Source organism: Erithacus rubecula (genome assembly GCF_903797595.1).
Source record: "Erithacus rubecula genome assembly, chromosome: 2".
Lineage (NCBI taxonomy): Eukaryota > Metazoa > Chordata > Aves > Passeriformes > Muscicapidae > Erithacus > Erithacus rubecula.
In genome coordinates this window covers 65537176-65554460 of record NC_136685.1, presented here as the reverse complement: position 1 = coordinate 65554460, position 17285 = coordinate 65537176, and the positions used below count along the sequence as shown (strand labels likewise).

General features: G+C 36.9%; 1 protein-coding gene across 4 annotated transcripts in view; it reads left to right on the top strand.

The window, feature by feature from the left end:
• Positions 1–17285, top strand: part of CHRM3 (cholinergic receptor muscarinic 3) — a 251418-nt gene that overhangs the window by 78214 nt on the left and 155919 nt on the right. Inside the window, exon 3 of one of the 4 annotated variants that reach the window (XM_079297859.1) lies at positions 10172–10252. The exons of 2 other annotated variants lie outside the window; for them this stretch is intronic. In XM_079297859.1, coding sequence (XP_079153985.1) covers positions 10172–10252 — 81 coding nt within the window. Of the gene's footprint in view, positions 1–10171; positions 10253–17285 lie in introns of those variants that run through there. One more of the 4 variants, XM_079297862.1, reaches the window with a different exon arrangement.

Here is a 17285-nt window from a genome sequence, read left to right as displayed (position 1 = left end):
TATAACTGAATTATTGCTTTTATGTCCAGACATACAATAATGAGATCCAAAGCATTCGTCATTCATTTGGTTAAACATATTGACAAACTAGGTTCAGATATCAAAATGTTCCACTGACTACTCCTTAGCATACCAGAAATTGAAGCCCAGCCTCCTCTCCAAAAATCAGGTTAAGCAACTGAGGTTAAAGTCTTCACTCTCTCACTCTTCCTCTTGCTGAGGGTTTAGATCTGGTTCTTATGCCACAGTTTGGTTATGAATGATACTGAATTGTCTGGAACAGTTGCTTAGCCACTGTTAAAGTTTGCCTATAGATGTTTGTTACACTAAGTTTGTGTCTAGTGTTCGGGTTGGAAAAGATATTATATGAAAGGTGTCTTTCCTTTTCTGCTCCAGATGTATTAGAAGGATGCAGAAGTAGTGAAAAAGTAGAGAGAATAGAAGAGGCAAATGTTAATTTGCCTAATGCCATAAGGCTTTTAGTCAAGGCTGTTCTTATATGCTTAATTGCTGTAATGAACTAAGATAGATGCAATGCAGTTTCTAGAGGTGTGTTTGAGCTTGGTAATTAAAAGATGTGTTTGAATATCCTGTATAAGTGGATAGAGGTGTTCACCAGCAAAACTGGTTCCTGTTATTTGTGGTGAAAATGGGTGTTTACACAGAGAACAGGCATGTAGCACATTTTCTCATCCTGTAGTGGACATTTTCTGCCTGCTTCTCTGTTACCAGCTTCAGCTGGCTTTGCCTTTCAAATTTTATGTCTCCCAAGTAGTAACCAACTCTGAAACCAGGGAGCCAGATAAATAGCAAAAAACCCATCACCTTGCTTTTTTCCACCTGCAAATTTTTGAGGGGGCAAACCTGAAGTTGTTTGATGGGTTATCCAGCACCTGTTGGTTCTGTGAAGCATTGCCCTGATTATTTATTGAGTTCTGCATCGTTCTCTAACCAAGTTTTGTATTTGCCAAATTAGCAGATTTGCTTCAAAGACTTGACCTTTTTAACTCCTTTTCCTTATCAGCAATGTGCCATACATTTCTGAGCCTGTTAATACATCCTGACTGTGCACTGATTCATCATGAAATCAGAGCTTTGTGTCAAGTCTCATGGAAGACCTGAGTTCTTTAAACAGAAAAAACTATCTATCCCATATGTGTAAATACTGTAGGATTATGTCTCTTTTTGTAGATGTCTGCTACACTACATTTTACTACCATTTTACTGCATTTATTTCCTGTGTCCACCAGCAGGAGAACAAAATCTATTTCAATTCACAGTGTTTCCCTTGAGGCCAGACTTTAAAAAAATAAAAATAATAAATAAAAGGTGTGATGGCATCTTTATCGTTATACATTGTCCTGACAAGTAAAAAAACACTGCTTTGCCATTCTTGTTAGAATTGCTTTTTTTTGCAGTCAAGCAAAAAGGATGTACCATGTGTCAGGCCATCCTCATCCTCCTCTCCTTCTGTAGCCACTCAAGGCTCTCATGGGCTCCCAAATGGCCAGCAAGTTACTCCACTGCTTCTTTCTAAGCAGAGTAAAGCTAAGGTGAGCATCAGGAAGTAAACTGGATGCCATCCCACAGCATGTGGGATTTGAGAACTTGTGTGAAAAGGAAATAGAATCTCTTACAAGGAAGAAGTACTTTAAATGCAAAAGTATATATCAGCCTGTAATTGGGTGCCTCCTGATCTTCATTCTGCTTTAGACAAACTGATATCAATTTTGGTTGGGGCTTTTTGCTTTCTGGAATACACTGACATTTAAAAAAAAAATGAACCAAACCCCAAACAACAAAAACCAAACCAACAATAAAAAAAAGTCAAACAAAAATATAAAGTGTAAATTTTAATTGTCTACTATAAATTGAGAAAATTCATATGGTATTTTATTATTGAAAGGATTTTTTTTTTAAGATATTCAATATTCAAAGTCAGCACAGGATGAAAAAGGAGCCGTAGAGAACAGAAGCCAGGTACTATTTGGGAGATGTTTATGATAATTGAAAGGGGATTTGTAAAACATTAAAGGTCAGGACATCCACAAACAAGTGTTTCAGGTCATGTGTTAAGTTATAAGAATAACAAAAAATTTTTTAATGGACCCTTACCTTCATTTACTTGGAAGACTGAATAAGTCTAGAAAGCTCAATTTAAAGAAACATAAGAGGTATTCCTAATATTTACCAGCTGTATTTTCTGAGTGTTATATTTTTGAGAGAACCACTTAAAGAAAAAATATTAGCTGCTGCTAAATAAGATTACAATTCTATTACCTTACTTAAAAAAAAAAAAAAAAAAAAAAAAGGAGAATAAGGAAAAAAAAGCAATGAGGAAGAGATATGGAAAAAAAATCTAGCCCTGTATCTCAGTTTCTCAATCCAAAACAATCTGTCAAAAATCATGTACTAAAGCTGCGTGTACTGAACTATGGAAGCTTGTTTTTTTGTCTGGTTCTGCTTCTGAGCTCTTGTTTCAGCTCCTCTGTGCTGGAGGCTTCTCAGAGTTTACAGACAGTGTTGTTAATGAAGTGCTCCATTTTAAGTGAAAATTATCATTAATAAATATTAAAATCAGTTTTTATTATTTCCATTTTTTTTCCTGCCTATTGTGGAAATATTCAGGGTTCTCTAGACTGCCACTGATTTTGCTTAGAGCATTGCTCTGTCAGAGTTCACACAGGTGGATTCAGTGAACCTGGGTCCATCTGTGCCACCTGCTATTCTGGCTGTCCAAACACATCACAGATTTTGTTTGGATAAAAGAGTAAATGGCATGGCAGGTGCACTGAAAAAAATCAGAATGAAGCATATATTATTTATTAAAGTAATCTAAATCCTACTGAGGTATATCCTGAACTGAGGTTCCAGCAGCTAATAGAAACAAAGAAATAATGTTAACATTTGCCTTGAAAACTTCTGTTTTGGGTGAATTTAAACTCATGTTGCTTCAGTACATTCAAATGAACTAAGAATTCCCCTTTGCCCTTTTTTCCCTACACCTTTATGTGCTTCATTTTCAAGCTGATGTTGTGATGCTGAAGGACTGCACTATGTCAAGACTCTTGAATAAATTATGTCATGGAAGCTTTGAAAGCTACTGAGAAACTGGCCTCAGTGTTAGGTACTGGTTAAAGAAAGGCCTGATAAGTGAAGAGGCATCACTGCTGATGTGCTTTGTTCTAATGATTTTCTATTAGTAGGGAGTCCTGATTAATGATTCTCTATCAGCATGTCCTGATTAATGTGCTAGTCAATGCATCAGTGTGTCATTTTGTTTTCTCTTAAAGAGCATCCTTCTGTTGTGACTGTGACAGGAATTGGCTTTAAATGAACTGCTGCAAGCAATTTCTTTATCTGAATGGTGAAAATATTTTCACTTTCTAAAGTTCTGAATTCCTGCATAATTTTCTTCTGAATTCATGAATTATTTGTACCAAGTAACTACTTCTGTGAGATTTTTGCATTTAAAAAACATAGTAGGTTTTTTTAAAACTGCTTGGAATCAGAAGAGGTTCTGTGGTAATCTTACTGTGGGGTTTAAATGTTATACTCTTTTAACTGCAGCAGGCTGTTAAAGAAAAAGCTGGGTTTAAAGCTTGAGCAAGCTTGCTTGAAAATATATTCAATGTATTAATACTTAATTTTTAGCTTTTCTACTGTGCTACTGTTAAAAAGCAACAGCAGCTATTTACCACAAAAGACTTAGAGCTTTCCAGTTTTGTTAGGGTAAAAAAACCCCAAAAAGCAAACACTAGTAAACTGATTATTATTATTTTTATTAGAATATTAATCTAGTTTGTTGTGGGTTTTTTTCTCAATAAAAATAATACAAGAATATATTGAGTGCTTAAGATCTGTTTGGGTCTGTTTTTTTTGTAGTAGTCCTGTTATAGAGATAAAGTCTCCAGTGGATAACCAAGATGTAGTACAGGTCTTGGAGAACTACCCAACACATTTGATAAGGGAGGATCCTGGAAAGCTGGAAGTGTTTAAATGGTGTGTGCTCAAGCAGATCTGTATTGGGTGCAAACTGCTTGTGGTGCCCAAGTCCTCTCCTCAAAGTTAAACCTTGTGGAACTGTATGAAATGAGTGGAACTAGTTCAGTGAGATACCATTTTGAAGGGAGAGGTGGCTTATTTTAGACAATCTGTAACTGAGTTCACTGGTTTGTGGATGCAGCTGCATCCTCACCACTTCTCTTGGTTCTTCTTGGTGGCAACAGATGAGTTCTGCAGATTCACCAAAGAATTTTGCTTACTTCAGCCTCTGTAAGTGCCAACAAATCTGCTCCAGATGTTCTTTCCTATTTCTCAGGGTGGCTGGGCTGGCAGGAGGGGACACATGGCATCACTGCATGGAGTGTCACCTCTCCTGCCTGCTTGCACTCCTGACTTGCACAGCAGCCAGGTTTGCAGTGTGAGCAATGGCACAGTTTTAATTCTGGATACCTAGCTTGAGAAGGTATGCTAAATGCTTACTAGAAGAGTTGAGGACCTAAAAATTACCCAGGATTAATCACCCAAAAATACTCCTAGAAAGTGGAGCTTTGTTTCATCTAAAGATAAACTAAATGTACACATCTCCTGTATGGTGGATATTGACTGTTGGAATTGGGTAGTGCTTCCAATATCCCTGGGAAACGTGAGTTTGATAACTCCCAGCTTTCTCACAGAACTGATTCAATAGGGACTTCTGGGGCAAAAAAAAAAACTATGATGCTTAAAGAAATCAGTAATTTTTTTCTTTATTCTTTCATTTCTAGCCGGTAGAGTTCCTTTCTGAAGGCTTATTATTTTGAAGCTTTGTGTTATATGAATATAGATGTTGGAAATAGTTTTTTATATAGGTATAATTCTGAAATTATTAATATGATAATGAGATATTTAAAAACTATATGTCCAGGACCATTTCCCACATGGATGAGGACAGATGTGGTTTCTGCCTTTGCCAGAGCTCCTGCCCATCTCTTCCACACCTGGTCCCTACTCATGCAGGGGTTATTCTGTGAAATGAGCCCACCTTGGTGCCTGGGGTAGGACATGAGGTTTTTGCTGGCTTAAACCTCAAGAGTGTGAACATCTTCCCAGCTAGCAATGATGGCATAGCTGCCATCAGCTATGACAGCATTCCCCTCAATTTACTGTCAGTTGTTGCCTTTTGTGCAATCAGCAGATCACCAATGAAGTTATTGAAAAATATAGGCTGCTGAAGTTTGCCTTTACAATGAGGTAAGAATTAATTTCTCGTTTTATTTTTCAATTATTGTCAATAAATCAGTGGTGTGGTATAGTTTACCTAATAGCAGAGAGTAGTTATAAGTACATGTACCCAAATTAAACATAATATTTTAAGACTTAGGTGAAAAGTGCCTTTGCAAAGCACAAGGTGGAAAACAGGTAATAATCACTGCAGTTCTGTGATTTCCAGCTGATCAAATGCATATGGTGTCTGTATCTCCTCTAACTGATTATTCTTGTAGCCAACACCAGCAACAGCAAAACTGGTGGAAAGAGCAAACTGCTAGAAAAGATAGAGCTTCTGATAAGCAATTCATATATCTTAGCTCAGTGAAACAAAATCTAGGCATTCAAAAACTAATTAAGTTCTTGAGAAGGGGAGGAATGAGATTCATACATTTAATTCATGTTGTTACAACAGGCATCCACAGTTCAATTTCAAATTCATTGCTTTGAGATGAGGTTTGCATTACATCCGAGCAGATTTATTAAGAAATTTATGTAAGGCTCAGGGTTTGTTTTTTTCTTTTTTCTTTTAATGTTCTCAAATAATTTTCACCATCTAGATATTGGCAATTTGTTAGCTTGGAGGGAACTATCTAAATGAGATCAAAACTACATCAGTGCAGATTTTCACAAGTATATCAGTCATACTTTCTGATAGAATTACTAATTTTTGTAGATAATCATCTTTTCAGAGTGGCTGGTTTCAGTGAAATACCCTTTGTTATCCTTTTTTACCAGAAAATTGAAGTTGGAGTAAACCAACTCAAATCCTGATAACTTTGAGGAGTATCTTTTGTAGTGTTGCCTTTGACAAAAGCATTTTAGTATCCTTCTCTTCTTTTTGTAAAACTATGTAATGCTTTCTATTATTAGCTTTCCTCTCATTTTATTTCTCTTTGTATTATACAACCTTCAGCATTATATAAACATGTCTTCTAACTGTATTTTATGTGAATTGAGTGCATTTTACAGCAGTTTGTAGGTAATAATTTGGGCTATACATTTCTGTGTATAAGCATTTCTCTTGGGACAGTTTAATTTTTCTGCGACATGATTTGCTTAAATGAGGCAGTAAATAGATTTAGTATCAAAAATCAGTATTTTCCATGTTAATATGGAAACAATTTAGATACTTCAGAATACTGATTTTGAATACATGGTACCAATGTCTTGGTGAGGCACAATATTCATTATTCTAAGAATTAACATATGCTGATATATCTTAATTTCATTTCCTGTATGTATTTTTAGTATGCTGTGTGTGTATATATATATGTGCACAAATATGAGAAGATGCAATAATAGCTTAAATTATACAGAGGCACTTTAAATAAGTTGTTTTGGTAGAGGAAAAAGAGGAGAAGAGCAAACTTGGAAAATAATCTTTCATGCAAAATTATGGGGTTTTTTTTCTTCTTAATTGCTCACTTTATCTGAAATCTGAAGTCATTATTGTGTATCTCTTATTACTCAGTTCTTTATAATAAAGGTAGGATTTACCTGGTGTTTCTAAAGTTGTCCATGGGGACAGGCAGGCAAGTTCAGAACACAATTCTTCTATTAGATTTGTCTTAGATACTTATCCTAGAAGGGGATATATTCCCCTCTGGGTAATTGTCTATGCATGCAATATTGTTATTTCCTATTTTATGAAACAAGGCCAAGATAAGCCTGAAGAACCCAATGCTTCCCATAGTTCATTTTATTTTGTTGGAGCTGCAGTAATTGCATCTCTGGAGCAACTACACTTGTTCAAAAGGATTGTACATTTTAGGTATAGAAGAGGTGTCTCAAAATGATAGTAACTCAATCGTTTGACATTCACAGAAATAGCACACTTTCCATTTTGTGTGCTACCTAATGCATTTTTTTTGTATCTAAACAGAACGTTAGCTTTATTAAAATGAGGAGTTTCTTTAAATAAATTTTAAAAATCATGAGAAGCAAGACCTTTTGAACCATTTTCTACTTGTTACTGGAAAATGTTTACTCCTATGTAGCAGACAGTCTTCATTTCCTCTCAGTGAAATGGATGTTTCAGCAGAGCAACGTGGGCATTGTAGTCGTGCAGAAATGATTTCCCATTGGAGAATATATATAGCTCTTTTCAGGACTTAATACTTACAGCCCAAGTCTCACCTTCAGCCAAGTGAAGTTAATGGCCTGACTCCATTATACAAGACTTTCTTGTGTAGTTCTAATTAATCAATGCCATGCTTTAAGGGTGAAACATTTTGAGTGAGAGATAACACCATGATTTAATTTAACTGCTTGTACTAATAAAACAAACTGTGTCAATTCAGGTTATCAAGCAGATTTGAGATGACATCTAGTGTTATAACCCTTTTATAATATTTTCAATTTTATAGACTATTATTCTCTTAATTCTTCCTTTTAAGCTGTTCTGTTGCTTGGCTCCAGTGAGCAGCTGCTGTGTCCCCTCCTCCAGGTGGCTTTGCTTCAAAATTTTGCTGGAAAAAATTATTCTGCTTAGAAATAGGTAACACCACAAGTAATTAAAATATCTGGTGGTCCACCTTTTCCTAACTGAAAGATTGTTGATATTTTGGTTTAGCAACATTAGAAAAAGGAGAGATTGGGTTTTTTTTGGTTTTTTTTTTTTTTTGGTTTTTTTTTTGGTTTTTTTTTTTTTTTTATGTTAGGGAAATAGTTTTATTGCTTTATATGCTGCCCAGCTAGATAGCTATGAAAGAGTGTCTGAATGATTTCGAGAAGGAGGGTTTGTGGGTGTTATTGTACTTAGGGGAGAGGAAGTGAAGGACCTGCCTCAAAGTGATAAATCCTGTGAGAATTGAGGCATCAAACTTTCCAACAACAGCCTGAAGCAACACATTAGCATCTACTGCAGGTGACTGCAATGAGTCTGAAAAGCTCAGATTAAATGAATTCAGGTGTTGGTGTTAGAAAATATGGTCTCTAAAGAATAGTTCTTGTTACTATGGAAAGTTTTTCTGGCCAAAAGAGATTTGGAGGTAATTTAAATTGCAGTGCAAGTCAGCTTTATGTTGACTTCAAGCAAGGCCGTAAAATAACTGTGTGCAGGATTTAGTTCTGAATGTGAGTCAGCTGTGGAGTAGGAATACTCACAGAATTTCTTTTGTTTGGCAAATATACATACTTAAGCTGATTCAAGCACACTTTCACCATATTTGTTATAGTTCTAACACAGATTTTTAAAGCAGAAGAACTAGAGCCTGGGGAGAAATGATTCACAAGGGTTGTCTTAATTTCTGTGTTTAGGATGGTCAGGGTTGACTGCACGTGGGGTGACATCATCCAGTGCTCCCAGTCTTTTGTGGGTGACACAGGTGGGAGAAAGAAGGTGCATGTAACTGCAGGGCTATCCATGGGAGGGCTGTGTGCATCCTCTGCTCTTACATAAATATCTGTAATCCTGAGCAGTTTATAAGACAACAGCTAATTCAGCTGTTCACAAAGAGTCATTATTATTTCAGAGGATAAATAGTGCTGTTGTATTATCATCACCTCAGTGACTATTTTAAGACTACTAACATTGACTTCCCCCTCTATTTGATTAAAGAAAGATATAAACCTTGCTTGTAAATTGTTTTATGCAGCTGATTCTGTGAGCCATATCATTGTTTACAGTTTTTGATTATGTTTGACTTTTATTTTTGCTCCCGATGTTCTATGCATTTTGGATTGAATTCGTGATTATACAATGTGTGATTACTGATAAGCTCCTAACTATTTGAAGGGCTGAAATAAAGCTCTTTTACTTTTCATCTCCTTTTCCTCTTCCTTTACTTAAATTTGTCATGTAGGAGAAGAAAGTCAGAGCAAGGCACCAATGTTCCTGTGCAAATTTGTCATTATCTGGTTATTCTGCTGCAACAAATGCTTTAGTTCAAATGTTGATGCAACACACTTAAAAAGCTGCCTATACCTGATCTGGACTAAATTGCTGGAAGAATTTATCACTTCTCAGACTTGATGAACTATAGAGCTATATATTTTTTTTTTCAAATTCTCTAATTTACCCTTAAGGTTTCATTTTCCTGATGTGATAGGTGAAAAATCAACTAATAAATGTTTTACTGATTGACCATTCCAGCCAGGAACAGCAGTGGATCACCAGACTGGAGAAGAGCTCACTCCAAGCTGCAGCTGGATGTGCTCCCCATTTCCCTCCTCCCCTGTGTCTGAGCCCCAGGCAGCACAGAGGTCACTATCTCCCACTAACATTTGGCCCATCTCTACCCATTCTTAGGGACTATGAGTTTCCAGGAAGTTTTTGAAAGCTGAATTTTTTGTAAGTTTCCTATGACCACATTAATTTTTTGCAGTGTCCCAAAATAATGTTAAATTCTGTGAATTTTTTTTTTTTTTACCACAGTAACTAAATCCACCCTGCTTTTCCATTAAATTGACTGTTAAACGAAGTTGTTTTTCTCAGGGAGGGTTGTTGTGTCATGATGGCTAAAAACCAATAAAGCTTTTTTTTTTTTTTACCCCCACCCATTTAGTATTGGTGGGGATTCCAATGCTGTCATTGTTTTAGAGGGAGTCAAGGTGCAGAAAAATTGAAGGAACGAGCATCTGAGGAAACAGCAGGCAAAGATAAAAACAAGGCTAGCCATTGTGATACTGTAGCTGTCCAGCAGAAGCTGACATTAAGGATCCAAAGGCAAGCCCCATGGCATAGCATCATTTTATCACTTGGACTTGTTCATAGATGAAAAAAAATGAAGTTAAGAAAATAATTTAAAAGATAGAGAAGATGACCTTGTCAAGAGGTTACTTCACTTCTGTGATATTCACAGAAAGTTTGCCAGAGCTCTTTTGTAGCATCTTAACGTTTGGCAGATCCCTGAGATCTGGGGAAAACAAGGGTCTCACTGAGATAAGTGAAAAACTAGCATTATGTCTGTCTGTGTAGGTTTTCACTACTGTTGAGGGGCTTGCTCTCTTCTAATGGAGTATATAGACACCTAAAACACCAAATCCAGGAAAAGAATAGGTAAGATTGACTGTGAGACAGTGGATAAAACAAGCAAATTAGTTTAGTAGCTGGTTTGTGTACTCTTTTACATACTGGAGGTGTAAGTAAAGCAGAAATCAGGAATAATGGGAGGAGGGGGGAGTGCTTCTTTGAAAATCTCTTTCTTAGAAAGTAGGTCAAGCAGCTTCTGCCACTGTGATGTTTTGTTTATGAGGGAAAGGACAAAATGCAAATAATTTCCTAGCAATGCTTGAGACATGTCACCATCTACTCCCTGATGGAGTGCAGATAACAATAAGTGAGTGGTGTGTTAGGGTACAAGTTAAATTAGCAGTATTAATTAAAAGTCTGAGCTCTCTATTGCTTTTCCTTCTATGAGTATTTTCTAGACACATCTTATGGGTCATACAAAATATAACAAAACAATTTACTCTACTGTATATATATTTTCTTATGTTTGGTTTTTAACTACTGACTCAAACTGCTCTGATTAACTCTGCTTGGTTAATCTGGTGTAGAAAGGTGGTAGTTGTCTCAACTTCTTTGTCCTTCACCTTGGAGATTTTATCACTTGCTTTAATTTGGAAAGGGAAAGTTAAAGTCCGTGGACTAATATCAGCTGGTAGGGGGGATGTGCAGAGGGGATGTTGTCCAGACTCAGCTCTGCTGTGCAACACAGCTCCTGTGCCCCTGTTTGCCAGGAGCTGTAAGGCCTCATTGCTTGTGCCCCTTGCTCCTGAGCTCATCCAGTGCTAGCAGCACAGTAGTTACTTGAAGTATTTTTTCTAAGTCTGATTTGGCTTGGGTTTGTTTCCTGCTTGTATTTAGTGATTTCACAACTTGATGACCAAATGAGGTTTACAGTGGGCTTCAATATGAATAGAAAGTCACCTTTCTTTTTTTGCTTATTTTAATGGACCTCTTCAGTTTTTAGTTAGTTCTGACTTGATTAAGTCTCTGCTTTTATACAGAATGAGATAGCAGGCTGTGTTTTCTTCCTTACTTATCTAAAATGGTAATTGCTTTGTTTGTTTCCATTAGTTGCTGTCCTGAACTGTTTTGGCCTTTATTGAGGTGCTGATTTAGGCTGGGTTTGTTGGGTTTTTGGTTTGGCTTTTTTTTTTCCTTAAAGAAGACCAACTCATTTAAAGAAAGAGTAATTTTATAAACTATGTGTAAATGTAGTTTAGGAGTTAGAAGATAATCTCTTCATCATTACTGCAGTTGAACTATGCAGCAGCCTCTGCGTATAGGTTATGTTCAATATAAATAATGAATTTATTAAATGAGTCATATGACCCTTTGCTGCTGAAGATACCCTTGGTATCTGAAGCTCATCCTGCTCGATCGTATATGTATCATCAGTGGTTTACAGGGGCCTTTTAAGAGTGTACCTGCTTCAGTGATTTATCAGAGCCCAGTGAGATGTGATGGCATAGCAATGTAACAGGACAGATTCATTGTCAGCCAAATCAAATCATCTTGTAAGGACAGCATTATTTATCCATACAGGATCCCCCTTAAAACACAGCAAATACAGAACTTCCCAGCTGCAGCTTTTCTACAGAGCAGCCTCTGGATCAGGAAAAGCAGAGTGGATATGTGGTGTTTCAAATGAAGTATTTTTCTACAGGCTGTCAGGATTTAGTAATCTAATCTGTTGTGTTCATGAGAACTGATGGAGTTAAGCACTACAGGGTAGGGCCTAGAAAAGAGATATAAACAGAGGTCTCACAGGACTGGCAAGTCTATTTGAAATCATTCTTCTGAACAGTGTGCATCACAGCTGCCACAGTGGCAGAAATGGCTGGCAATATTTCAGCATTTTAAGTGTCTTTGGCACCAAAAAATCAGAAAAAAAATACATGTTAGAAAGGTAGATGTTAAAATATTTTTTTTACAGATTTTAAGTGTTTAGCATCTGACAACACCCTTCACTGAAGGCTTGTTAAATGTTGGAACAGGCTGCCCAGGGAAGTGGTAAGTCACCAGCCTTGGAGGTATTTAAAACACATATAGATATGGCACTTAGGGACTTGGTTTATTGATGGCCTTGGCAGCACTGGGTTAATGGCTTGACTTAATGGCCACAGAGGTCTTTTCCAAACTGAGCAATTCCTTAGGATCAGGGGTGGTGGGTCTGTGTCCCTGGGCCCAGGCAGCTGAGAGATCTCCTGTGTCCCAAGGGTTGGCATGACCTGTTACCTGGAGCCTGCTTCTCAAGATCCTGTCCCAGCTTTCCTTTCAGATGCAAGGTTTTGTACAAATACCAGAGGTCTGTACAACCTGTGGCTCAAGTGCATGTTGTTTCATCCTTTCATCAGGAAGCCCAAAGCCTTGAACCAAGTTTCTCAATCACTGTTTCCCATTAAACCTGGCAAAATCAAGTGAGGATTTAATTGGGGGAAAAGGTAGGAATGTTGTATATACCAGCAGTTACTGAAAATTTAAGGTTTTTGTAATAAGACTTGTCCTTTCTTTTTAAAAAGTAATTTTATTTTTAATACAATGGTGTTGAAGAAACTAAGGTGCTCTCAGCTGCTGTGGTGGAGGCATTATGCTTTGATGTGCTACAAATTCAAACACAGAATGTTGTTGATCTTTTAGCTTCAAATTCCTGTTCTCTAGTTTTAAAATGTCATTGATACAACAATTTGCTAAGATGTGCCAGCACTGCTTTACAGAGCTATGACATTTTGCATTATAAATACTGCTTGAAGCAGGGAGTTATTTATTATCTCATCCCTCTAAGATGATAACCAGTGCAGGGGTTGTCACTCAAGGTGCAGATTACAATATGTAACAAAAATTATTTAAATTGTTTCTGATGTGTTTGAGCAAGAGATATAAAATATGCTAACGTTATTTTATGATCTCAAAATTAAAACCAGATTTGTTTTCAAATAAAATTGATGCATTATGTAACATTCATATTTCAGGAAATATGGTCATAATGGTGTAAAATAATGCTTTTTCTTTTCATCTCAAAGATGAGTAAAGATTTAGGCACACAGGTAAAAGTGGTATTCATGTCTTTTTTTTTAATCCTATCCTCAAAGCATTATTTCTACTGAAATTTTATGTAGTCTGTATATTAAATTTATTCAATTTTTTTTTTTTTTGTCTGCAACTTGACACTAGGTAATTTTAACAGTGAAATGTTAATAGCATTTTCAGGGAATAATTAGTGCAGTTCTTATGTCAGTGGTGAAAAGAAAAGAACTTTGCCAGAATTTGGTAGTTGTTAAAAGGTGGTGTCAACTTGAACAATTTTGTGAAGGGCATACACATCCTTCATGGCCCAGAACTCTGCAAGCTGCACTAGAATTGAGAATGTGCTCCAGGTTTCAGTTTCTGCCTTTCTTTTTGGTTTTGGTGGCAGTGAATGATATTGCTGAACTTTGAATACTCATGTTATTTTCTACAAAACAATTTTTGTCAAATCTGGGAGCATACCTGAGCCATGAGTGGGGCTGAGAGGCCTCTCCGACCTATTAATGTGTTGTAGAATACTTTGTCTACCCAGGTAGATTTACTTGATTCAGAGAAATAATTGCATTAGTTTTAAATAGCTTTGCTAATTTTTAATATAGCTTTACATTTGCAAAGCATAATCTGGCCCTTTCCATACTGTGACTTTCTCTCTGAATTTCAGCAGAACTGCTCATGTGTTTAAAATAAAACATGTGCCTAAGTGCTCTGGTGGCCAGGGGCCAGAGCACTCAACATGCTACAGGGCTGAGCCCTAAATGCATGCTGCTTCAATGTATAGTTTTCTCTAGTCCAGGACAAAATCAGGATTAACTCTATAAGAAGTGACACAGAATTATGAGGAAAACATCTCACTAGATGGAGAATATCTCAGGCTCCTAGCAAATACAAGCAACAGCAGCAATGCCAATCCTTTTTTAAGTTGTATTGAAATGAGGTGCATTTTGTGGCTAATGAATTGGTCAGTTAATTTTCTCATCACCGTGTTTGAGCTTGTTCCTGCCGCTAAAGTCTCTTATTTTTTCACACGTTGTTGAAGATGGCATTAATTTAGCCTTCTTTCCTGTTATAAAGCTTTAAATGCCTTCACATTATTGTCTAATAAATGTAATTTGTGGTTTAATCTGCACATTATTGCTGCTGAAGAAGCAGAGGGAGCAGGTGGGAGATCTCCATTGTCTGCCTTCTCTTCTTATTTACACCACAGAGACATCCCAGGATCCTTATCACTAAAGCATTTTGTGTGGGGTTTTTTCCCTGTGGTAATAGTGACATAAAGTGGGAAATACTTCAACCATGCATTTTGGCAAGTATTCTTTGGTAACTGAGTCTTCATAATTTAATTTCATGCGTATTTTGTTTTTCTGTCAATATCTGTGAAGGAACTTTTCTTGTTTGGGGGATAGTTGAAAGATGACATTTTAAATTATTGTTAATAGCTTTGACTAGTATAAAATGTGTTGTTTTGCTTTGGATGAGATACTGAGAGACAGAAGGGTAGTGTTAAGAAGAATGTAGTTAATTTTTTTTTTTATTAATCACTGAACTTTTGATGGCTGATTCTGTTTCTCAGTTGTCCTGTCCATTCTTGGTCAGCTTTTATTTTTCTTCTTTTCAGTCAGCTAGTTTTACATAAATTGTTACACTGCATACTGAAGAGGCTCTTCTGAACTGTTGCTTTCCAGAGGATATTTCTTTCCTTGTGCTTGCCAATGCTGGCATGTTGAAACAGGGATTTGAGCAATCCAACTGGGCTGAACAATTTAGCCCCAGAGCTCAGGAATCTCCAGGGGCACACTTAAAACACTACACAAGCAAGATTCAGGGATTGTGTTTACTGTCAGTAAAGCATGGGAAAGGAGTAAGTGGCTTTCCAGTCTCTTGGGGAGAATCTTTTGGCTTGTTGACAGAAGATGAAATTATGAACATAGGACAAAAAATAAATGGAGTGTAGGGAACTAGTAAAGCTTAAAAATAAGAAAGCCAAAATGTATAAACCAAGGACTGGTAGTGGGGCATGTTTGGGGCTGGAAGTTGCAGAATGCAGCATGGGAGGGTGCCACAGCTGAATGTCTATAGAGTTTGGGGTATTTTCTCAGAAAAACTCAGGAAAACCTCCAAACAACCAGAAATACTGCAGTCTTAACTCTGACAATGAAGAGCTATAAATAAGACTAAAAAGACACTAGCAATCCAGAGTGATTTGCAAAGGGCTCCCTGTAAAGGCTGTGCAGCTGGCTTTTGTTCTGTGTAGAGGACTGTTTCCACCCCACCTCAACAATTACTGTTCAGCCCTCAGCTGAGCTTCCATACAGTCAAAATATTTCAGTTTCCTAAAGTTCCCTTGGCTACTGTGGCTGATAGATTGTCCTGCTGCCTTCCAGCTAGTGTCAAGTGGCTCAACATGTCTTTGTTCCCCCACCTATTGGTTATTTCCAAGCTAGTTTAATTGCGTTTCTAGTCAAAACATATGCTGGCATCTGCTAAGTGCAGAGTGCTTATGGTGAGTGAAAATAAACAGAGCATACAGTTTGCCCCTTCAGATAGTGTAGAGAGTGGAATAGCAACTGTTAAGGCAGGTTTTGTGTGATGTTTTGTGCTCTCGGCAACATTTTGTACTTTCCAAACATGCCTATTTCTCCACAGTAATTCTGAGGCCTATTGATTGCCTTTTTCTCCATCTGCTCCCTTTTTCAGCAGAGATCAAATTCTTTCTTTCTACAGTTTTTTCCTTATTATTTTTTATTTTCACTGAAATAATGGGAAAAGAAGTAATATATGTGAACTCCAGGGATCTTCTGAGAAAATTTTTATCTTAGAGTGCAAATCAAAATATTTTATGAAGAAAAGTTTTCAAAATGAAAAACAAGAGAAAGGTTCAAAAAGGTATTTATTAAACATTAAGCTCTTTTATGGATTTTTGTGACTTGTGCTTGCCAAAATCTACGGGTTAGGAGGAAAGAAATAAACACATTCCTGTGTCTAAGAAGATCTTACTGTATGCTGTTCAAGTTGTCCTTAGCAGATATTATTCTCAGTGTGAACAGAAGTTGCCACAGAGGTATGCAGAAAGCAGTAAGAGCTAATATTGCTATGCTCAGACCTTTGCACTTCCCAAAAGTGAAAGAAAGGGGATGAAAGAAGGAGGAAGCAAAGGACGCTTTATGGTGGAAAGGAGGTCTGGAGGTACCTTCTTCAGCACATTGCTCTAGGCAGGGTTAACTTCATTGTTTGACTGGGCTGTATCCCAAGTCTTGGCCACTCATATTTTCAAAACATCCAAGGGTGAGGCCTCTCTCTCTCCCCCCAGCTTCTAGAATTGCCTGTGCTCATCCTTCTGGTCCCAGCGTGGTGTTGCATCTCCAAGAGGAAGATGCACAGGTCAGCTTCTGCCTGTGGAGGAGCATGTGAAACCTGTGAGATGGAGAGAAGGGACAGTACACCTCAGAGATGACAGAACAAAAGTGATACTTTAAGATTTGAAAGCAAAATAGCAGATTAAATAAACAGGTTTATTCCAACAGCAGGTGGTGTTTGCTTTCATTAAAATCTGGGATGAGTATACTGATACCTTACTAGAAAGCAATGATGGCATCTTTCAAAGGGGAAGAAAGTTTCATCTTCTACAATTATGATGAAGATCAAGAGCTTTCTAACCAGTGAAATATTAGCAGAATACCATATATTCTGATAAGGGCTGTTTTTCAGGATTGCAATAAAATATGCCTATCTAGAGCACAGCTCAGTCTTCACAACTGTATATCTCTGTTAAGTGGGTTATCACTGCCACAAGTCAAAAACTGTCACTTTCACAAGCCTTGGTAACTTGCTGTGATACAGTGGTTCTAAAATACATTTATTTCTCAATGGAATATCCTCAAAAACCTTACCTTACAAGATACTTCAGGATAGATAATACTGCAGTAGTGATTTTATGTAATATAAGAGAATAATAAGCTTTTTAATGGTTTATTGATATTTATTGTTAATAGTTAATATTTATTACCATTAAATATATGTTATTAAGAAAGAATAAGGTGATGCTTGTGCTACGTAAGAA